This window comes from Hemicordylus capensis, chromosome 10 (genome assembly GCF_027244095.1).
Source record: "Hemicordylus capensis ecotype Gifberg chromosome 10, rHemCap1.1.pri, whole genome shotgun sequence".
NCBI lineage: Eukaryota > Metazoa > Chordata > Lepidosauria > Squamata > Cordylidae > Hemicordylus > Hemicordylus capensis.
In genome coordinates this window covers 23,669,281-23,692,153 of record NC_069666.1, presented here as the reverse complement: position 1 = coordinate 23,692,153, position 22,873 = coordinate 23,669,281, and the positions used below count along the sequence as shown (strand labels likewise).

General features: G+C 46.6%; 1 protein-coding gene across 3 annotated transcripts in view; it reads right to left on the bottom strand.

Annotated features, from left to right (window-relative positions):
- ACSBG1 (acyl-CoA synthetase bubblegum family member 1) overlaps window positions 1-22,873 on the bottom strand; it is a 54,657-nt gene that overhangs the window by 5,824 nt on the left and 25,960 nt on the right. For all 3 annotated transcript variants that reach the window (XM_053272924.1, XM_053272926.1, XM_053272927.1), the window contains 10 exons: window positions 20,710-20,927; window positions 19,452-19,540; window positions 18,580-18,700; window positions 16,606-16,686; window positions 12,202-12,351; window positions 7,650-7,826; window positions 5,213-5,394; window positions 4,022-4,252; window positions 2,081-2,298; window positions 432-571 (listed from right to left, as the gene is read on the bottom strand). In XM_053272924.1, the coding sequence (XP_053128899.1) occupies window positions 432-571; window positions 2,081-2,298; window positions 4,022-4,252; window positions 5,213-5,394; window positions 7,650-7,826; window positions 12,202-12,351; window positions 16,606-16,686; window positions 18,580-18,700; window positions 19,452-19,540; window positions 20,710-20,927 (1,607 nt within the window). The remainder of the gene's footprint in view (window positions 1-431; window positions 572-2,080; window positions 2,299-4,021; window positions 4,253-5,212; window positions 5,395-7,649; window positions 7,827-12,201; window positions 12,352-16,605; window positions 16,687-18,579; window positions 18,701-19,451; window positions 19,541-20,709; window positions 20,928-22,873) is intronic.

Genomic DNA, 22,873 nt, shown 5'->3' with positions numbered 1-22,873 from the left:
ATCTGGACTAATATTGCACATGTGCAGCAGTGTGAATTCCAGACTACTGTGTGTCACCAAAATATGTCCCTGGGAGTTTTGTGACCCTCAGGGACATATTTTCGTGGCACACCAATGGCATGATTGGGAAGGGAAGACTGATTAAAATCGCCCCCTTCCCTTGCTCAACCAACAGTATAGCAGTAGTCTGGAATTTCCACTGCTGAACATGACACATAAAATTCATTAGTAGCAATGAATGGATCCCCAAGCAATATTAAGCAAGTTCAGCAATGCTAGTCTGGATATCAGCCAATGCAATTTTAGAAATGGAAAATTTTCCACTGGAAAAATAAAGTACAGGGAAATGATCCACAGAAAATGTTCCTACCCACATCTCTATAAAAAGTTATTAAACTTGTGCTCCTGTTGGTATATGGTTGCAGGGATACCTTTAAAGTCAGTAACATGGACAAGAATTTCTTCTGGTCACCGATCAGGATGGCGTTGCTCACAAGTGGGAGTTCCTTCTTGACCACATCTTCAATGGGGATGGGAGGCACATTTTCACCTCCAGCTGTAATGATGAGCTCTATGGACAGGGAACACACATACAAGACATTTCTCAAGGAGAGGCTTAGTGGCGGAGTATTCCATTCTTGGAGGTTAACTGGGCCAGGAGTTCTCAAAGTTGGGTCCCCAGATGTTGTTAGACTACAACTCCCATCATCCCCAGCTGCAATGCGGATCTGTATTGATTCTGTTGGTTTATTGGTCTCATGTGGAAAGCATTTTGTATTTTGATGGTCTACAGGGTGTAATAAAAATAGATTCTGTTCTACAGATGGTGCCCCCAAGAAGTGCTGTCCGAGGCAACTGCTTCACCTTGTCTCGTGGAAGGGATGCCTCCATAAACTCCCCCCAAACAGAGTTTCTCCCCATGATTTGGAAAGCCAGCATTTTTGCTGGTAAAAGGTGCAGCTGAGATTTGTAAGCAGTGAGCTATAGCGAGATGCCATTTACAAAACCACCAGAAGGGGGCAGGCCAGGACAATCCATGGCATGTTTTCAGCTGCTGAAGGAGAAAAGGCACAATCTTGTAAAAAGGGGGCACAAAAGGGTGTTTGTTTCCAACTGCAAATGACACGAAAAGCACTTTTTTTCCTTTTTTTCCCCTTTGTAAGGAAGTTAAAATCTATGCTGTTCTGTTTTTAAATGCCTTTCTTCCGCTTTCTACCTCACATAGGAAGCTGCCTTCCACTTTCCTTTAAAAAAAAAAAAAGTGGCCAATTTCCAGGTTTCTCCAGAGATTCTCCGATGGTACATCACTTCCCCTTAGATTCCCTTGCTCAGCTATCAGCGGTTTTCTGGTGTTAGGTTACTTTTCTTCTGGGTTCACAGTGAGTATCCTTTCAAAACTGATTTTAAAAGTTGGTCTAATCCTGACCCCAACATTCAGAAGGGCCCACGGGACCCCAAACCGACATTTGCGGGGTTGGATTAGATCGGTCAGACCTGATCCTGACACTGGCATTCGTGCATGGGTCTCATATATGGTGCAGAAATGCCATCAATACCGAGTGTCTGACTGACACCAAATACCTATTGTGATATGTACCTATATAACCTATATATATATATATATATATATATATATATATATATATATATATATACACATATACATATACATATACATATACATATACATCTCTCTCTCTCTCTCTCTCTCTCTCTCTCTCTCTCTCTCTCTCTCTTCTAAATACCTGTCTATATATATAATTCTCCTGGGTGTGCCTTTTGAACATGCGTCCCGGCAGCCCAGCTGATTGCTGGGTAAGATTGGGTAAGGTGCACCCAGGAGAACCAGCGGGCCAGGCTGTGGGCGGCCATGGTGGCTGCGTAGCTGAGGTGGTGGCGGGACCGGGCGGAGCTGCGGGCGGTGGCCGGCAGCCTGGGCAAGAGGGTGGGGGAGAGGAGGCCAGCCGCAGAGGCCAGCAAGGAGCGGCAACGGCGGTGGGGGGGGAGAGTTAGCCGGCCCCAAAGAGCACACAGATGCTCTGTGCGGGGTCGGCTTGTTAGAAGAAAAAGAGCTGGTCACCTTTAATTCTTCCAGTGACGTAGAGAAAGCCATCCTTGTCCAGCTTCCCCAGGTCTCCCGAATGCAACCAGCCATCCTCATCAATAGCTTCTCTGGTTTTATCCTCCATGTTCAAATAACCCATGAAGACGGTCCGTCCCCAGAAGCAGATTTCGCCGCTCCCATCAGCATCCTCATTCACCAGTTTCACCTTGCAGCCTGGGACCGCCTTGCCACAGCTGTGAGGGATGCAGAAGGAACCAAGATGCAGAAGAAACACCAGGGAGAGGCAGAGAAGCACCAAGGAGTCTGCGAGAGCTAGTGTGGCCCAGTGGTTAGAGTTTAGACTTTGGAATGGGGAGACCCAGGTTCAAATCCCTTCTCGGTCATGAAGTTCATTGAGTGGCCGAGGGCTCTCTTGGCTATTGGGATGACAACAAATATTTATATACTGCTTTTCAACAAAAGTTCCCAAACAGGTTTACTTTAGGGATGTATGACTAGGTTCAGAAATGGACCAACATCGGACCGATTCGGTTCGATGGCTCAATATTGGACCAAACACAAACACCTGATTCGGTTTGATATCGAGCCGAACCCCCCAGCCTGTTTGGGAAGTTCACAAGTTAAATACCGTACACACACATATATTATTTTATTTTTGTTTATCTCCCCCTCCCCCCAAAAAATAGATCTCACCAGATAACCCGGCCACACAGAGGCCCATTGGGCATGCACGGCGGCCTCCAAAATGGCTGCCGCCACAGGGGTGAGGCCTAGAATAGGCCTGAACCAGGAGATCTGGCAAATAATGGAGACCAGTGGGGGGAGGGGGACTCCTGGAGAAGCCCCTGGAGTGGTGAGTTCTATTTTTGGAAAGATAGAGATACACACACACACACACACACTTGTGAGCAGCCCCCCCCACACACACACAAATCCAAATCGAACTGGGGAGGGGTTCGAGGTGCAAAAAACTGAACATGTCCGGTTTGAGTCTGGACTCGAACTGAACTGGGCAACCCATTTTGTGCACACCCCTAGTTTACATAGAAAAATAAAAAATAAAGAAGATGGTTCCCTGCCCTTAAAGGGCTCACAACCCCCAAAGAAACATAAGGTAGACAGTAGCAATAAACCACTGGAGGGATGTTGTGCTGGGATTGGATAGGGATAGTTGCTCTCCCCCTACTAAATATAACAGAATCACCACTTTAAAAGGTGCCTCTTCACCCAGTTAGCTGGGGTGAAGGATACTGGGAGGATAAAAAGGGCAGGGGGAGAAGAACCACGTGTTTTTAGGAAGAACCTCAGCCTTGCTGCATCTCAGGGTCCGAGCCTCAGAGGAACATGGGAAGCTGCCTTATGCCAAGCCAGACTCTTGGTCCGTCCAGCTCAGCATTGTCTACACTGACTGGCAGCAGCTCTCTAGAGTTTCAGGCTGGAGTCAGTCCCAGCCCTATCCTGGAGATGCTGCCAGGGAGTGAACTTGGGACCATCAGCTTGCAAGTCCTACTAGTGTCATAGGGATATAGGAAGCTGCCATATACTGAGTCAGACCATAGGTCCATCTAGCTCAGGATTGTCTTCACCAACTGGCAGCATCTCCTCCAATGTTGCAAGCAGGAATCTCTCTCACCCTTATCTTGGAAATGCTGCCAGGGAGGGAACTTGGAACCTTCTGCTCAGAGCAGCTCAACCCTGAAGGGAATCTCTTCCAGTGCTCACACTTCTAGTCTCCTATTCATATGCAACCAGGGCAGATCCTGCTTAGCTAAGGGGACAAATCATGCTTGCTACCACAAGACCAGCTCTCCTCCTCTCCTAAGGATATCCCCTAAGGGGAATATCTTACAGCTCTCACATGTGGTCCCCCTTCCACATGCAAACCAAAGCAGACTCTGTTTAGCAAAGGGGGCCATTTGTGCTCACTGCTGCAAGACCTGGCAACTCCAGCTCTACCTGTGGCGTCTGTGGACGTATGGTCCCGACATGCAGTGTGGCCCGGTGGTTTCACTCATCCCGTATGCTTCATACAAGGGGATATTCAGACCCAGGAAGAATTGCAGAGTTTCAGCACTCAGAGGAGCCGCTCCGCAGAAGTGCTTCTGGCACTGAGAAAATCCCAGGGCGTGGCGGATTTTAGCCAGCACCAGCGAGTCTGCTAACTTCATTCGAAAAGGCTTCAAGTCACTAGAAGACATAGGAAGAATTTGGAAGACAGATCAACCATTTCAGCAATACAGAGGGGGGAAAGATGCAGAATATAATGGCCAGTTAGTTCGGTTCCTTACGGAGCTCAGATTGCATTGGCTGCCATGAGGAGGGAAATCACTCCAAGTAGTCCCATTGAAATTAAAAGGACAATTTAGGCATCGCTGAACTTGTCCTTTTAAATTCAATGTGACTACTTTGAGTAATTTCCCTCCCTCATGGCAGCCGCTGTTTTTAAAAAGCAAGGTACTAGTCCTCATGCTTTCAAAGATATGCTCCAAATGTGATTTTGAATGAGATTTTGAAAAATCAAAAAGCCAGAGGAGTTAGTTCTATAATTTCCTGGGTTTAGGAGGCTGGGATGGGGGTTCAGTGCCCTATATAAATTCTAGCCTCTCCCCCAGATTAGCAGAAGAAGAAGAGCACCCAGAAATAATAAACTGCCAAATTGGCTACTCAAACTAAGACGAATTGTGAAAATATGTCTCATTTGTATGGTGCAGATGTCATCTGGCCGCAGGTCATTGGGAGTAGGGAGGGGTCAAACGCAACCTGATCCAACACAGGTACATCGGAAACTGCCTTATACTGAGTCAGGCCATTTTGGTCCATCTAGCTCAGCATTGTCTACACCAGGGATTCTCAACGTTGGGTCTCCAGATGTTGTTGTACTTCAACTCCCATAACCCCCAGGCCCAGTGGCCTTTGGCTGGGGATAATGAGAGTTGCAGTCCAATCACATCTGGAGACCCAACGTTGAGAATCCCTGGTCTACAATGACTGGCAGTGGCTCTCCAGGGTTTCAGGCAGAGATCTTTCCCAGCCCTACCTGGAGATGCTGCCAGGGATTGAACCTGGGACTGTCTGTATGCACTGACCACAGCAAGACTCCATTGTGTCCCCTTAAAGACTGTGCTCTGGAACATGCCCCAAATGTACCTATTGGAGCTGCTCAGGTTTCTTTCCAGACTGACCGCCATGGCCCAGGAGAGCATCTTCTTCTTCACGAAGCCTGACTGAGCAGAGACCTCTTTGATTTTCTCCATGATCTTCTCCCACACCCGAGGAACTCCCATGTGAGACGTGGGCAGGGCTTCTTTCAGGACTTCGACCAAGCCCCCCTGTGGAGACCAGGGAGAGATTGCCAAAAGGAGCCTCGTTGCAGAGTCCAAGCTCAAAGGTCTCCACCCTGCTGCCCAACGAAGTACCACCCCTTGGCCTCACCGGTACCACTGATGCAAGATGGGATCCAAAGTGGGATGTGGAAATTTGGATACATAAAGGCCGAAGCTATTTGCAAAAGCCCCCTCTTTCTTGCCTCAGTCCTAGTTTTGCATGAGTCCTGTTACTTTTGAGTAAATACAGGTAACCTCTGCTTCTTAAGAGGGTCGCCTTAAATTCAGCAGGCCACCTAATGGCACAGTGGGGAAGTAACTTGCCTAGGGAGCAAGTGGTTGCTGGTTTGAATCCCCGCTGATATGTTTCCCAGACTATGCGAAACACTTATTATCGGGCAGCAGTGATCTAGGAAGATGCTGAAAGGCATCATCTCAGACTGCGCGGGAGGAGGCAATGGTAAACCTCTCCTGTATTCTATCCAAGACAACCACAGGGCTCTGTGGGCGCCAAGAATCGACACCGACTTGACACAACTTTACCTTTACCTTAAATTCAGAGTCGTCTTCAGTTTGGGTCAGAACGGGTACAAGATCTGCTTGACCAGATGTGACAGTGAGTAAGGTGGTCTTGTGGTAGCAAGCATGACTTGTCCCCTTAGCTAAGTAGGGTCCACCCTGGTTGCATATGAATCGGAGACTAGAAGTGTGAGCCCTGGAAGATATTCCTCTCGGAATGAAGCCACTCTGGGAAGAGCATCTAGGTTCTGGCAGCATCTCCAAGACAGGGTTGAGAGAGATTCCTGCCTGCAACCTTGGAGAAGCCACTGCCAGACTGTGTAGACAATACTGAGTGAGATGGACCAATGGTCTGACTCAGTATATGGCAGCTTTTTATGTTCCTAAGTTCCCTCCCTGGCGGCATCTCCAGATAGGGCTGAGAGAGACTCCTGCCTGCAATGTTAGGGAGGAGAGCAGGTCTTCTGGTAGCAAGCAAGAATTGTCCCCTTTGCTAAGCAGGGTCTGCCCTGGTTAGCATTTGAATGGGAGACTCCATGTATGAGCACTGTAAGATATTCCCCTTAGGGGATGGAGCTGCTCTGGGAAGAGCATTTGAGGATGCAAGTTCCCTCCCTGGCAGCATCTCCATGAAGGGCTGAGAGACACTCCTGCCTTTGACCTTGGAGAAGTTGCTGGGTAGACAGTACTGAGCTAGATGGACCAAGGGTCTGACTCGGTAGAAGGCAGCTTCCTATGTAGGACTCATGTGTTCAGTTGGTCAACAGTCAACAGCGCCATCTCACCCAGCAGCTGTACCCAGCTGTTTAATGAGGTAGGAGGGAAAGCCCTCCTCCTACCCAGCGGGAGCCTTGCAGATGATCACTTCCCCCACCTTTTTACTCTCACCTGATCACAGAATGAGAACTCACACAGCTCCCAAACTTGGGTAGGGCTTGTCCTCCCAATCTAACAGACTTGTGAAATATAGGAACATAGGAAACTGCCATATACTGAGTCAGACCATAGGTCCATCTAGCTCAGTATTGTCTTCACAGACTGGCAGTGGCTTCTCCAAGGTTATAGGCAGGAATCTCTCTTGGCCCTATCTTGGAGATGATGCCAGGGAGGGAACTTGCATCCTCAAATGCTCTTCCCAGAGCAGCTCCATCCCCTAAGGGGAATATCTTACAGTGCTCATACATGGAGTCTCCCATTCAAATGCTAACCAGGGCAGACCCTGCTTAGCAAAGGGGACAATTCTTGCTTGCTACCAGAAGACCTGCTCTCCTCCCTAACATTGCAGGCAGGAGTCTCTCTCAGCCCTATCTGGAGATGCCGCCAGGGAGGGAACTTAGGAACATAAAAAGCTGCCATATACTGAGTCAGACCATTGGTCCATCTCACTCAGTATTGTCTACACAGACTGGCAGTGGCTTCTCCAAGGTTTCAGGCAGGAATCTCTCTCAACCCTGTCTTGGAGATGCTGCCAGGGAAGGAACCTGGAACCTTCTGCATGCAAGCAACCCTGCTTAGCTAAGGGGACAAATCATGCTTGCTACTACAAAACCAGCTCTCCTCCTTAGACCTTAGACTTCTGCCACCGATCCTAGATGTCCTCTCAATTTCAGCAGGCAGTGACGTACCAGCCGGAGCCAGACAAGGGGCATCCTAGCAGCCTGGGCATGCCCAGAATAGGTGGCCAACCCCTCTTTAAAGAGTTTGATGGTGAAACACAGTTGAGTGCCAAATCTCCCAGAGACCTTCAGAGCATCCGGCTCCGCAAAGTAGACTTCCTCTCCCCACTGGATTCCGGTCCAGAGGTCATAGATCTGTGCAGCAATGTGGCTGAGCGGAAGGTAACTGACGATCCTCTCCTGCTGGATTTCGGCGGGCTGCATATCCCCAGCTCGGCTGCAGTGTGCAGCCGTCCAGGTGATCTGTACGGAGCAATACAGAGAAGCTGAAGAGTGGGGCACATTCCTTCTCTTTAGGACAGGGCTGCACCATTTCAGCCCTCCCGCTCTGTTTGGACTACAGCTCCCATCATTCCCAGCCGCAGTGACCAATAGCTAGGGATGATGGGAGTTGTAGTCCAGCCTCTGCAGGAGGACCCAAGCGCAGCCTTGCTTGCTTGAGGATAGTGGTGAGTGGTTCCCAACCTGTGGTTCTCCAGATATTGCTGAACTACAACTCCCATCATTCCCAGCTACAATTTATTGTGGCTGGGGGTAATGGGAGTTATAGTTCAGGAGGAACCCTGGCTGGGAATCACTGCTTTAGGACCTCACTTGGCTGCTCCGGAGAGGAGACAGCTAAGCACCTTCTGTAGCAGAAATGTTCAACCTGGGGTCCCCTGAAGTTATTGGACTACAACTCCCATATCCCATTGCAGCTGGAGATCATGAGAGTTGTAGTCTAAGAGTTTCTGGGAAGTTAGGAATCCCTGCTGTACCAGCAGGCTGGAATCAACTCCCAACTCCTTCCTCCATCACTGGACAATCCACCAGGGCCTTGGGTGACCTCGTTATTTTGTTTGTTTTATTTTTTTAAACCCCATCTTTGTCAGAAAGACCCCAAGAGAGGTGAATAACAAGACAAAATAAACACCATTAAAAGGTTAAAATAAAACCACATTAAAAGCAGGCCGTTTAAATCAAGCTCCCTCTTTCTTTTTTTAAACTGGTTTTCTAATCTGTCCTTAATGTTTTGATTATTTTTAGCCTACTTTCCAAGTTAGCCCACTTGTGCCATTTTGAATTGGGGTGGATGACATCATCACAAACTATGCCATTGAGGTCTCCCTCTGTGACACTTACTACAACTGTACCAAATCTGGTCCAGATTGGTCCAGGCATTGCAAAGTTGATGGGGGAACACACCCACATGGACACAGAGCTCAAATTCCTCTTAAGGAAAGTAAGCTTAGGAGATCACCCAGCTCGGTGTCTATGTGGGTGTGTTCCCCCCATCAACTTTGCAATGCCTGGACCAATCTGGACCAGATTTGGTACAGTTGTAGTAAGTGTCACAGAGGGAGACCTCAATGGCATAGTTTGTGATCAGCGGGGATTCAAACCTGGACCAATTTGGACCCAACATGGTAAAGTTGTAGTAAGTGACACAGAGGGCCACGTCAATGGCGTAGCTTGTGATGATGTCTCATCTACCCCGATTCAAGATGGTAATGATCAATTAAGATCAGAGTGAAAGGAAAGTAGGCAGATTAGTTCTGATCAGAACTTCTCACCAATTTCTGTGTTTCATTTGATTGGGCATTGTACATGATTGTATAAACCGCCTGAAGGTAAAGTGTGCCATCAAGTCGGTGTCAACTCCTGGTGACCACAGAACCATGTGGTTGTCTTTGGTTGACCATTGCCTCCTCCCACACAGTGTGAGATGGTGCCTTTCAGCATCTTCCTATAGCGCTGCTGCCCGATATAGGTGTTTCCCATAGTCTGGGAAACATACTAGTGGGGATTTGAACCGACAACCTCTTGCTCCCTAGGCAAGTTACTTCCCCGCTGCACCACTAGGTGGCTAGAGGCACTAATTTTGGTGGTATAGAAAAGTGCAAAAGAAAGAAAGAACTGCAGGATCTTTTTAAACAAAAACAAAAAACATTGATCTTGACTATTCTCCAGCATTTACCTGCCCCAGGTGGGCTGTTGCTGGAACCGGCATCTGCCCCAACAACCAGTCTCCAAGGCCACCTGCAGTACTATCAGTGCCTTCCCTCTGAAGGGAATAGCCTGGAACTTGGACTATATCACCAGGACCCAAAAGAGACCATTCCCCCACGGCCACTAATCAGATTGTGTCTCTGCATGGATTTTAACCTGCTTTGGGGGCCAGTTTTATCCAACACAGGAACATAGGAAGCTGTCTTCTGCCGAGTCAGACCTACGGTTCATCTAGCTCAGTCTTGTCTGCACAGATCGGCAGTGGCTCTGGAGAGAACCACCTGAGAGACACACACCCCCTACGGCTGTGGCTGCGCCCTCCGGAGAGGTAGAAGGCAGCTTCTTGTATTGGACTCATGTGTTCAGTTGACCAACGGGTCAACTGAAGTGGCCCTGAAGAGGCCAAACTTCTGAATGGGAAGCTGAGTGGCACACAGGATGAGAGTGAATATTCAAAGAAGGTCAGCTGGGGACAGAATCCCCATGAGCAAGAGAAGATGACAGAGAGCTTTGCCAGCCCAACGGTTTAGGATCTCTGAAGCCTCTAAATATGTGTCTCTGCGTCATCAGGCAGAGGGGCGGATAAGCAGCACCTGGTGCCACCCTGTTTAGAGAAGGGCACGTCTTTTAATAAAGGGAGTCACAACACTGAAACAAGCAACGGATGTTTTCCAGGGTGAGAGAGGCTTTTAAAATAGCCCGTCTGCAACCAGCACCCAGGAATAGCCAACCCAAATGGATACGACCCCCAGGGCCGCTTTGAGAGTGAAGACGGAGAAGTTGCTACCATCTCTCCATCCCTCAGATCCATGATAGAAACTTCAGCTCCTCTCAGAATGAGGGGCAGCAGAGATTTGAGGGGAAGGCTCAGAGGCGCGAAGCTCAAAACATTTTGCTAACGGGAGTTAAAGATTCAAATGGCAGGGAGGAGAGCTGAATGGTAGCAAGCCTGAATTGCCCCCTTTGCTAAGCAGAGTTTATCCTGGTTTGCATTTGAATGGGAGATGTCATGTGTGAGTCCCGTAAGATGTTCACCTTAGGGGATGGGGGTGTCGCTCAGTGGAAGGGGGTCTCCATGCTTGCACGCAGAAATTCCAAAGTTCCCTCCCCAGCAGTATCTCCAAGATAGGGCTGAGAGAGAGACTCCTGCCTGTAACCTTGGAGAAGCCACTGCCAATCTCTGTGGACAATCCTGAGCTAGATGGACCCAACCATTCCTATGTTCCTATCTTTTGGATCAAACTTATTATTTTTACCCCTTCATACAAATCGTCTGGGGTGACCATAAGTGGAATACTGTGGACAGTTCTGGTAAGTCCACCTCAAAAATTATATTGTAGAACTGGAAATGGTGCAGCAAGGCATATTAGAACCCTTCCCCCAGGGCCAATGTGGTGTGGTGGGGTCTCCATTGCTCCACCGAAGACCCCAGTTGGATGAAACCCAGACTGCCTGCCCACCACAAGGTGCTGCTGAAGCATCAAGAATGAGACCTTGGACCAGGGGGAGGGGTCAAAGCCCCTTCTTCTGCCTACCAGCAGCCCAGCCAACAAGTTCTCTGTGGTCTGGGGCAGTTTACAGGGGTAGGAAACAAAAAAAGGAGAGCTGTTACTCTTGCGTCCTGCTTGTGGGTTGCCTGGAGGCATCTGGGTGGCTTCTGTGGGAAGAAAGATGCTGGATTAGATAGATGGGGGTGGGGTGGGTGTTTCCCAAACTTGGATCCCTAGACATGTTGATCCCCAAGAGCCTTTGGCCTCTGTGCCTGGGGAAGATGGGATCTGTAGACCAACTTCATTTGGGCACCAAAGCTTGGGAACCCCTAAGAGAAAGACCCTTCGTCTGATCCAGAAGAGCTTCCCTTATGTTTTCATGGACCTCCCTGGTTTTCACAGATCTGGATGCAGGATGCAAACGGTTCCATTGATTATCATTTCCCTATAATTTTGTAGATAATTTGAAAATTATATATTTGTGTGTCTGTATATATAATTTCCGAAGGATTTTACGTTCCGGTCACAGAATCAATAGCCACCTAATGGCTCAGCAGGGAAATGACTTGACTAGCAAGCCAGAGGTTGCCAGATCGAATCCCCGCTGGTACTATATTGGGCAGCAGCGATATAGGGAGGTGCTGAAAGGCATCATCTCATACTGCACGGGATGAGGCAATGGTCAACCCCTCCTGTATTCTACCAAAGACAACCACGGGGCTCTGTTCCAAAAGAATACAACTGCAAGATTGATCTTTCTGTAATGTGAATGTAAAACCTGTATTGGCTAAAAGACACATTTATTCTGCCTAAGTCTGAGACACTATCAATGATCCCTCAAGTATGGTATGTTTCCCAAACAATGGGAAACACCTATATTGGGCAGCAGCGATATAGGGAGGTGATGAAAGGCATCATCTCATACTGCGCGGGAGGAGGCAATGGTCAACCCCTCCTGTATTCTACCAAAGACAACGACAAGGCTCTGTGGTCACCAGGAGTCGACACCGACTCGACGGCACAACTTTACCTTTATGAAGCAACCTGCAAGACCTTCAGGTGACCAGTTCCAAACATGCAGTCCACACTTCCGGCATTCCTTGAGGTGCCTCTGACCAGGACATGTCTAGGATACATACATTGTCATGACTCAGCATTGCTCCTTTGGGTTTCCCCGTCGTTCCGGAAGTGTAGATTAGTATGCAGCATTGATTCGGCACTTGGGAGTTAATGATAGCATCAAGTTCTTCCTCCTTGACCTCGTTGCCGAGTTCCATAAATTCATCCATCTGCAGGTTGGGGGCAAATATCATATATGAGACTCTCATCTGACATAGTGGGCTCTCTGACCTACAAAAGCTGACGTTACAATATAGTCACGAATCTTTGTGGTGTGGTGAGTTGCCTTGTTATAAGAAAGGCTGCAAGTATTAAACCATTTAATCGACAGATTAACCCACTAGATCTTTAGCTGATTAATTGGTAGGAGCCAATTTTACGCAGTGATTGATTGATGGATTGATTGATTGATGGATTGGTTGATTGATGGATTGACAGTGAGGCTGAGAATTAGGCGACTTGGTTTTTAGAAGCTCTTTTTGTTTTGATGAACAGGAACTGGAAAGATAGATATTAGAAATGGATTTTTTTTAACAATGACCACTGGCTACTCTGTTTATTAAATTATAGTACAGTACTGTATATGTTGCAGAGATGTATGTTTGGGGCATAAATATTTTAAATAAATAAATTAAATCATTAAACAGTATTGGGAATATAGGAAGCTGCCATATACTGAGTCAGACCATTGGTCCACCTAGCTCAGTATTGTCTACACAGACTGGCAGCGGCTTTTCCAAGGGTGCAGGCAAGAAACAATCTCAGCTCTATTGTGGAGATGCTGCCAGGGAGGGAACTTGGAACCTTCTGCTCTTCCATCCCCTGAGGGGAATATCTTCCAGTGCTCACACTTCTAGTCTCCCATTCATATGCAACCAGGGCAGACCCTGCTTAGCAAAGGGGACAAGTCCTGCTTGCTACCACCAGACCAGCTCTCCTCCTGTGACGTGTGAACCAAAATTGCATTCAGGGTTACTGTGTTATGAGCAGATAAACTAAAGAACAAATTTATCAATTGAATATGAAGTGGGCAAGTTGAACCAAAGGCTGTACAGTGGTCCCTTGACTTACGAAGATAATCCGATCCGAACGCACGTTCGTAGGTCGGAATTTTCGTAAGTCGAAAAGCGCATCCACGGAGGTCCGGAACACTCATAAGTCGAGGAAACCGCATCTAAAAATTCGTAGGTCGAGGAAGCCGCATCTAAACCGGCAACGACTTCCGGTATTTTTTGTCGTTCGTATGTTGAAATCTTCGGATGTCGAGTGCTTCGTAAGTCGAGGGACCACTGTACTTCACTCCATGTATTATACTTTCCTCCAATTCATAGGGACATAGGAAGTGTCCTTCTACCAAGTCAGACCCTTGGTCCATCTAGCTCAGTATTGTCTACACTGATTGGCAGCAGCTCTCCAAGGTTGCAGGCAGGAGTCTTTATCCCGGCCCTACCTTAAGTGGCACAGCTGGGAAATGCTTGACGAACAAGCAGAAGGTTGCTGGTTCGAATCCCCACTGGTACTATATCGGGCAGCAGCGATGTAGGAAGATGCTGAAAGGCATAATCTCAGACTGCGCAGGAGGAGGCAATGGGAAACCCCTCCTGTATTCTACCAAAGAAAACCACAGGGCTCTGTGGATTCCAGATATTCCTAAGGGGGATATCTTACAGGGCTCACACGAGGTCACCCATTCAAATGCAAACCAGGGCAGGACCTGCTTAACAAAGGGGGCCATTCATGCTCACTACCACGAGAGCAATTTTCCTCCCTAAATATATTAGCACGTCTTACATTATACATTGGCATTCACAGAGACGAGAATGAAGTTTCACGCCTCTGCATCTTTCAATTTGCAATTCATCTTTTTTTGCGCTTCACAGTAATAGAAGAACCCAGCATCGTCAGCATGAGAAGGGCACATCTGATGCTGTTCTGGAGGACACCAAAACGTTGTTAAGTCATAAAGTCAGTGGTGGAGCCAGCCAAACGGCAGTCTGCGTTCAGCCCTGCCGACGGCCCCACCAGTGACACCCCGTCTGGCACGCGTGACTTCCCAGCCACGCCCATGTGCGCGTGATGTCACGCATGATGTCACGCGCAAAAGGGGCAGGCCTGGACTCCGTAGAACCCATGCAAGCTCTCCCCAGCTCATGTCCAGCAATGCTTGCTGACTGGCCGTGTTTATTTCCCTTCTCTCTCTCTCCTGCAAAATAGACACTAACCAGGCTGGACGTGAGCTTGGGACAAATGGGGCGGGCCCTCTGGTGATCCGGCCACACCCCCTTGCGTGTAACGTCATGCGCGGGGGGGGCGCTTTGGCGGCCCGGGTTCTTTGAACCCCGTCCCCCAATGGTGGCCCTGCCCCTGCGTAAAGTCCGTTTGGATGGCTGTAAACTATGAAGGTCAAGAGGATGACGCATCCTCTGAGTCAGCATTCATGCTGACGAAAGGTTATATTGGTCCATCTGAGCTGGTTTCCTCTCCTGCACTCCCTGGAGGGACCCTGTTTGATGATGCCCGGCGGATTTGTTCCGCTACATGTTGACACTCCATCGGCCATCGGCCCGATGGAACCAGCGCTGTCGTTTTATGAAGTGTTAATCCTTCCGTTCTCAGTGGCCCATGTGCTGTTTTCTGCCTCCAGGTCAGGTTTCCTTTCCACTGACATGTAATGCCTCAGTCTGAAAACATGATGTCTGCCAGAGTATTGGCTACGGCGAGACATATACAACATCTTACTCCGATAACGTGCCATCTCTGCTGGTTACCAATTTGTTCCCGGGCGCAAGTCAAAGGGCAGGTTTGGAACTGGAAGGCCCCGAGACCAGAATAGCTTCAGGACCGTCTCCACCCATAGATGCTTAAGTCAAGCAGTAATCTAAATCTATCAGCAAGAACCACTCACCCAAAATGGAACGAAACAAGACAGGTAGACAACCCATGCGGATATGGAGGGGGCCATATGTTCTCTATACGCTACCCTGGAAATGCCCGACTAACAAGCAGAAGGTTGCTGGTTCGAATCCCTGCTGGTACTATATCGGGTATATTGGTATATTCTGAACTAATCAAAGTTTCCAGTCACTCTTTGAGGGCTGCCCATGTGGAAAGCTTTACAGATCCACAGAGGAACAGAGGAAGTCGCTTATTCCGAGTCAGACCGTGGGTCCATCTAGCTCAGTACTGTCTACACCAGGGGTTAATAATGTGGCACTCCACAGGTTGCTGAACAAACTACAACTCCCATCATCCCCGGGTTACAAATTATTGTGGCTGAGCATGATGGAAGTTGTAGCTCAGCAACATCTGGAGAGCCGCAGGTTGGGAGCCCCTGGTCTACACTGACTGGCAGCAGCTTCTCCCAAGTTCCAGGCTGGAATCTCTCCCAGTCCTAACTGGAGATGCTGCCAGGGAGTGAACTTGGAATCTTCTGCATGCAAGCAGATGCTCTTCCACTGAGCTATGGCCTCAAGCCAGTGTAGTCTAGTCGTTAAGCACGGATGTCAAACTGTGGCCCTTCTGCAGATGTTGGCCTACAACTCCCATCATCCCTGGCTATTGGCCACTGTGGCTGGGGATTATGGGAGTTGTAGTCCAAAAACAGCTGGAGGGCCACAGTTTGACATCCCTGCGTTAGAGTGTTGGACTAGGACCGGGAAGACCCGAGCTCGAATCCCCATTCAACCATGAAACTCACTGGGTGACTCTGGGCCAGTCATGTATCTCTCAGCCTAACCTACCTCAAAGGGTTGTTGTGAGGATCAAAATAAGCTATGAGCTCCTCGGAGGAAGAATGGGATATAAGTGTGTGTGTGTATCTATATTCCCCTAAGGGAAATATTTTACAGAACTCAAATGCAGTCTCCCATCCAAATGCAAACCAAGGTGGACTCTGCTTAGCAGCAGGGGCTATTCCTCCTCACTGCCACAAGGAGGAGGAGGAGGAGGAGACCAAAATAATCCCAGTGGTAATTGGTGCCCTGGGTGCAATTCCAAAACACCTTGAAAAGCACCTCAACACCATAGGGGTCACAGAAATCACCATCAGCTAATTACAAAAAGCAGCTTTACTGGGAACAGCCTATATTCTGCGACGATATCTATAACCATTGACAATAAAATTCTGGCATCCCAGGTCCTTGGGAAGGACTCGATGTCTGGATAAAACAAACCAGTCAATGACACCTGTCTGACTGTGTAAACAAGAAATAATAATAATATAAACAGAACTTCAAAAGAGGCAACATTCCTCTCAGAACCTCCCTCCCTCCCTGTTTATCTGTTCCTCATTCTATTTGTAATCTCCAAACCCATTGTTTTTTGTTTTGTTTTCAGGCATCCCAATGTCAGTGCGGAAAGAAGACAAAACGGATCAAGTAAACAACAATATGAATTATTAGCGTGGTTCTGTGGTCTGAACATACCGTATACACATTGGGGTGTTTCTCAGGCAACGAATCCTTGTACATCACCACAGCTTTCAAGTCTGGTAGACGATTCCAGATCTGTGCACAGTTGGAGCAAACATCATTGCATTGCATTTGTAAATCTCTCTAAAATAGGTGTTAGATTTTTCACGGGAGGTAACCAAGGTGAAAGCTCGTCTTTTACGGCCTCTGAGCATAGATTTTGAAACACACATGATACATGGATCTGGGAACCAAGGTTTTGACTAAAGAAAACAGGACCCACTAAGGCAAAAATGAGGGGGGTTTTATCCAGAGATCCTAATGCGTTTCAAGCAAGAGCTCTTCACGGGGGGACTATATAGAGAAATCAATGAATAATAAAAACAGGGACATTTAAAATATGTATAACAGCACAAAGTAAACGCTATATGAAAAAGCAAAGATTAAAAATAAAATTAAAGGGATAGTAGAGCCCAGAAGAACATAAGAACAGCCCTGCTGGATCAGGCCCAAGAAGGCACATCTAGTCCAGCATCCTATTTCACACAGTGGCCCACCAGATGCCGCTGGAAGCCTACAGGCAAGAGCTGAGGGGATGCCCTCTCTTCTGCTGTTACTCTCCTGCAACTGGTACTCAGAGGCATTCTGCCTTTGAGGCTGGAGGTGGCCTGTAGCCCTCCGACTAGTAGCCATTGATAGACTTCTCCTCCATGAAGTTATCCAAACCCCTCTTGAAGCCATCCAGGTTGTTGGCTGTCACCACATCTCGTGGCAGAGAATCCCACAAGTTGATTATATATTCATTTTCACATTATGCATTGTGTGAAGAAGTACTTTTGTTTGTTGGTCCTAAATTTCTTGGCAATCAATTTCATGGGATGACCCCTGGTTCTAGTGTTATGGGAGAAGAATTTCTCTCTATCCACTTTCTCCACACCATGCATGATTTTATAGACCTCTATCATGTCTCCCCGCAGTCATCTTTTTTCTAAACTAAAAAGCCCCAGGTGTTGTAGCCTTGCCTCATAAGAAAGATGCTCTAGGCCCCTGATCATCTTGGTTGCCCTCTTCTGCACCTTTTCCAGTTCTACAATGTCCTTTTTAAGATGTGGTGACCAGAATTGTACGCAATACTCCAGGTGTGGCTGCACCATAGTTTTATATAAGGGCATTATAATATTAGCAGTTTTATTTTCAATCCCCTTCCTAATGATCCCTAGCATGGAATTGGCCTTTTTCACAGCTCTCTAGGGGCAAAGACCTTGCAAGAGTCACAATGAACATTTGTTCCCCCACATGGTACCCATCACTCAGCTGACTCATGTACTATTAGGGGTTCCTTGGTTAAGAGGAACATAGGAAGCTGCCATATACTGAGTCAGACTCTTGGTCCATCTAGCTCAGTATTGTCTACACAGACTGGCAGCAGCTTCTCCAAGCTTGCAGGCAGGAGTCTCTCTCAGCCCTATCTGGGAGATGCCAGGGAGGGAACTTGGAACCTTCTTCATGCAAGCATGTAGATGCGCTTCCCAGAGTGACCCCATCCCCTGAGGGGAATACCTTACAGTGCTCACACATGTAGTCTCCCATTCAAATGCAAACCAAGGTGGACCCTGCTTAGCAAAGGGGGGAAATCATCCTTTCTACCACAAGACCAGCCACCTAATGGCGCTGCGGGGAAATGACTTGATTATAAGTTGCCGGTTCAAATCCCCGCAAGTATGTTTCCCAGACTATAGGCAGCACCGATATAGGCAGGAAGATGCTGAAAGGCATCATCTCACACTGTGCGGGAGACGGCAATGGTCAACCCCTCCTGTATTCTACCAAAGACAACCACAGGGCTCTGTGGTTGCCTGGAGTCGAAACCGACTCAACGGCACACTTTATCTTACCACAAGACCATCTCTCCTCCCAAGCCGATGAAGCAGGTTTGAAATAGGTTGACATTTGTGGTGCCTCTTACTTTGGACAGCACTGACTCCCTACCTGCATTATTTTGTCCAGCTGTTTCTGGTTTTCCACCATGATGATATTTGCTCTGCAGTCGTAAGCAATATAGTGGCAAGCCTCGGGAGAACTGGTTGTGTAGATCCCGGTCATGATCCCTCTGAAGAAACAACAATTTGGAATGAGAATTAAAATAGACTATCATGTACACGAGCTACCTGGAGACGGCATGTACTAGTTACTTAGTTGGATTTTAATGTTACAAAGCTTTTGACAAGTAAAAGGATGACAGGACTGTAGCTAAAGATTTAGCTGATTATTTTGAGCCAATCGATGAACTTCAACCAGCTTTTCTCAGGGGTAAGTTGTTTATGCCAGGGCTCACCCGGCCTCAACCATGGCCATGCCAGGACTTCACAGCAGGAAGTAGGAAATGGTGAAATTTTTCTGGAGTACGTGCAGAGTTTAACTGGCTATTTTGAGTAGATTGGTCTGTTCGAAATAGCCAGCTAAACGAGAGATGATGTGGGATATCTATGATCAGATCTCCCGACATAATTTTCTTTCCCTACAAGCCAATGTATAATGGCCCAAGATATAAGACTGGGTTATGCGCTCCCTGCTGAGATACGATCTGCCCCATCTCTGGCAATTTTTTAAAAACACCTGAAAACCTATCTTTTTGCCCAAGCTTTCTCCGCTTTTTAAAATGGTCTGTTTTCCTGTTATGCTTGATTTGAAACTGTTGATTTGTTTTAGCTTTTATATGTGTTTTAACTGTTTTGTGTTAACCGCCCAGAGACAAAAGTTTGGGCGGCATATAAGTTTGATGAATAACTAACTAACTAACTAACTAACTAACTAACTAAATAAATAAATGTTAAAACAAACAAAAGAAAAAGAAAACTTACCCAGCAAAAATGGCACCAACTGCTGAAATGAACCATTCTGCAGAATTGAACCCAAGTATTGCGACACCGTGGAATCGTTCAAGGCCGAGCTTTTAAAAAAAAGATGAAATGCAGTATACATCTTTTAGACCTTCCACAAGAAATGTAAAGCAGAGTACAAATTTACCTTCAAACAGCTCCACACCTGCTTCTGACCATTCAAAACCTCTGATAAAACTGAGCAGAGGCACCTTTTTAAAGTGGTGATTCTCTTTATTTAGCAGGGGGAGAGCAACTGGCCCTATCCATCCCCAGCACAACATCCCTCCAGTGGCTGTTGCTGGTGTCTGTCTTAGGTTTCTTTTTTAGATTGTGAGCCCTTTGAGGACTAGGAACCATCTTTATTTTATTTATTTATTTATTTATTTATTTATGAATGTGTAGACCGCTTACAAATATCCATCATATTCGTATTCATATTCAAAACCTTTCTTAAAAAAAACAAAAAAACATTTTTTTACGCTTTTCCTTCCACTTTAAAAGCTGTTCTGAGAAAGAGGCGGCGGTGGCTTTATGACTGATACAAAGACCAGCCAATCAGTGTTGTGCACAGCCCTGTTCTAAGGAGGCAGGAAAGACGGCTTTGTGATTGACAGAAGAGCTGGCCAATTAATGCGTTGCAAATGCAGCTTCTGCTGAAAATGAGAAGTTGTTTCTCTTGAGCTCGAACTGGATGAAAAGGTGGTACATTTTATTTATTTATTTATTTTTATTGTTAGATTTATATACTGCCTTTCATTAAAACAATCGCAAGGTGGATTGCAGCAAAAATTCAAACACAAGATTGTAAAAAAGACACAATTAAAATATTAAGTGAAAACAAATCTGATTAAAAATTTAAAACAAAAGCATAAAAGCAATACAGAGTATAAAGAGCAGCAGCAGAGAATCAAATAAATGCCTGGGCAAAAAGCCAAGATTTTACACTCTTTCTAAAAGCTGCGACGGAGACAGAGGAGGTGGTCTCTAGCAGGTAGTTCGCTTATGAAATTTTGTATTTCTGTTTGCTCCAAGATGCACCTTGACCAAAAAAAAGTGCTATCAGTTTAAAACCATTTCCTGCTTTAAGGCACCCAAAGAGTTTTGGGGAAGGAGACAAACATATCTGACTTCTGAGGCCAACTGACTGGGAAGTTCTCTTGCACAAGTGTCACTGAAATGAAGAGGAGCCATTTGGAGAGGCATTTTGGTTTTTTGAACTCGCACACCAAACATTTACCTTCAAGAAGCTTTTGGCTGCTTTCTGAGAGAGACGGTAATACTCCAAAAAGGTAATCTTTTCCCATTTCCCATTTTTCTTGCTAGCCAGAGCATTGAGAGCGCCATATTTTTCTAGGGATTCTTGGAACATCTGATGAACTGTTATTGGGGTTTGTGAGCATGTAGGATCCATTCGTAGCTTCACCAGCCCACTGGCCGATGTGGTCCACAAAGATGCTGGAAAGCAAGATATGATTAATATACCACATCTGTACGTCATCCACACTGGCAATACACCCGGTGAAAAAGACAACATGAAATATTATATGATGTAATGATACTCCAAAGTCAGTCACCCATTAGAGAATGGCCTTTTCCATTGTGATTTCCTATCCTTGGAACTCCCTGCCACTAGAGAAGTTTGCCTTGAGACATGTGTAGACAAGTATTCCTCTGCACATATCATCTTAGGGGGAGATTTTAACGCCAGAATGGGTGCCAATGATATTGCCTTGTTTTCAGCCTACCATGAATGCCCACCAGGGGATGAGCATAGCTCACCCCTCTTTCCTAGGACTGCTAGGAGGGATGTAATAAGCAATGTGGCTGGTTTATGTTTAGCCCATCTGGCCAATGTGTAGGACTTAAATGGCACAGTACCAGATGATTATCCAGGCCAGTTTACGTTCTGGTCTGGTCATAAATTGTCTACCATTGACTATCCGTTGATTTCCCATAACTTGATCACATCTGAAGTGGCGGTCAGACCAGAAAGTGACCACCTTACCGTTGATATTCATCTGTAAGCCCTGGGTGAGCAATATCAAGGCCATTTACAATCAGCAATATGATGCTTTAGAGAAAGTTGGGCCCCTTAGCAGTAGGTGGTGTGGACAAATTAGATGGGCCTTCTCAAGGGCCCGTATGAATTCCCTCCCCTCAGAACTATTGGCTGGCAGATATAGCAGAATTCCAATTGAGCAGAGGTATTGCCCCTTTAACTCTGAGGAGATCAAGTCAATTGCACTGCTCCTGCGGTGTGTCTTTTATATAGGTCTTAAAAGTTGGGCCGTCAAGTTGGTGTTGACACCCGATGACCACAGAACCATGTGGTTTTCTTGGTAGAGTACCGGAGTGGTTTATCATTGCCTTCTCCCACGCTGTCTGAGATGATGCCTTTCAGCACCTTCCTATATCGCTGCTGCCCAATATAGGAGTTCCTCATGTTCTGGGAAACACACCAGCGGGGATTCGAACCAACAGCCTCCTGTTCTCTAGGCAGGTTGCATTGTCCCTGTTTTACATAACCTGCCAGGATGACCGGATGAATTCCAATCATCCTGAATTTGGCCTGGCATTTCCAGGGTTTTTAAATAGTTGTAATTGGTCTTAATGTTGTAACCTGGTTTTCAGGGTTTTTTTAAATTGTGATTGTTTAATTGCTGTTTTATGATGATTTAATTGTTAATTGTTGTTTTAGACTCTTTCGTCATTTTCGTTTTAATTGTTAACTGATTGTAATGGTTTTGTTTTAATTGTAAACCACCCTGAGCCATTTTGGAACAGTGGTATAAAAATTGAATGAATACATACATACATAAATAAAATATTTGTTAACAGATGTGAATCCGTCGATCACACACACAGTTGCGAAATTCTGTTGTTTGGCAATACAAGTTTGACACGCTCTGCTCGCTAACGATTAGATCCAGTGGACAGATATGTTATCAACACAGCGATGTTTAAATTTTACATCTGTTTTCGATGTTTTGATATTGGTCAAAGACCATAATAAAGACTGCCTGCCTGCCTGCCTGAAACCTGGGAGAACTGCTACCAGGCAGTGTAGGCAAGACAGATTCTGACTCAATATAAGGCTGCTTCCTATGGTCCAAATAAATAAATGAGTCATCATCAGTCAAACCCTCTTCTGTCTAGAGTGAGTCCCATTTTCTTGGTCATCCTGGAGTGTGACGAAGCGACAGACTCTAAAAACAGGCATAAAGAGGGAAAGACGGACAGAATGGGTCAAGGGAAAAACTGAGCTGGGCATGACCCAATGACCCTGAATTTATTTCTCAAGCAATCTAAAAAGAGAAATTGGTGCCCAGACCATTACGTGGGGGTGCTAGCTTGATCACTTCTTTGTGAGTCAGACTGGAATCCAGTTGTGGCAAAGAGAA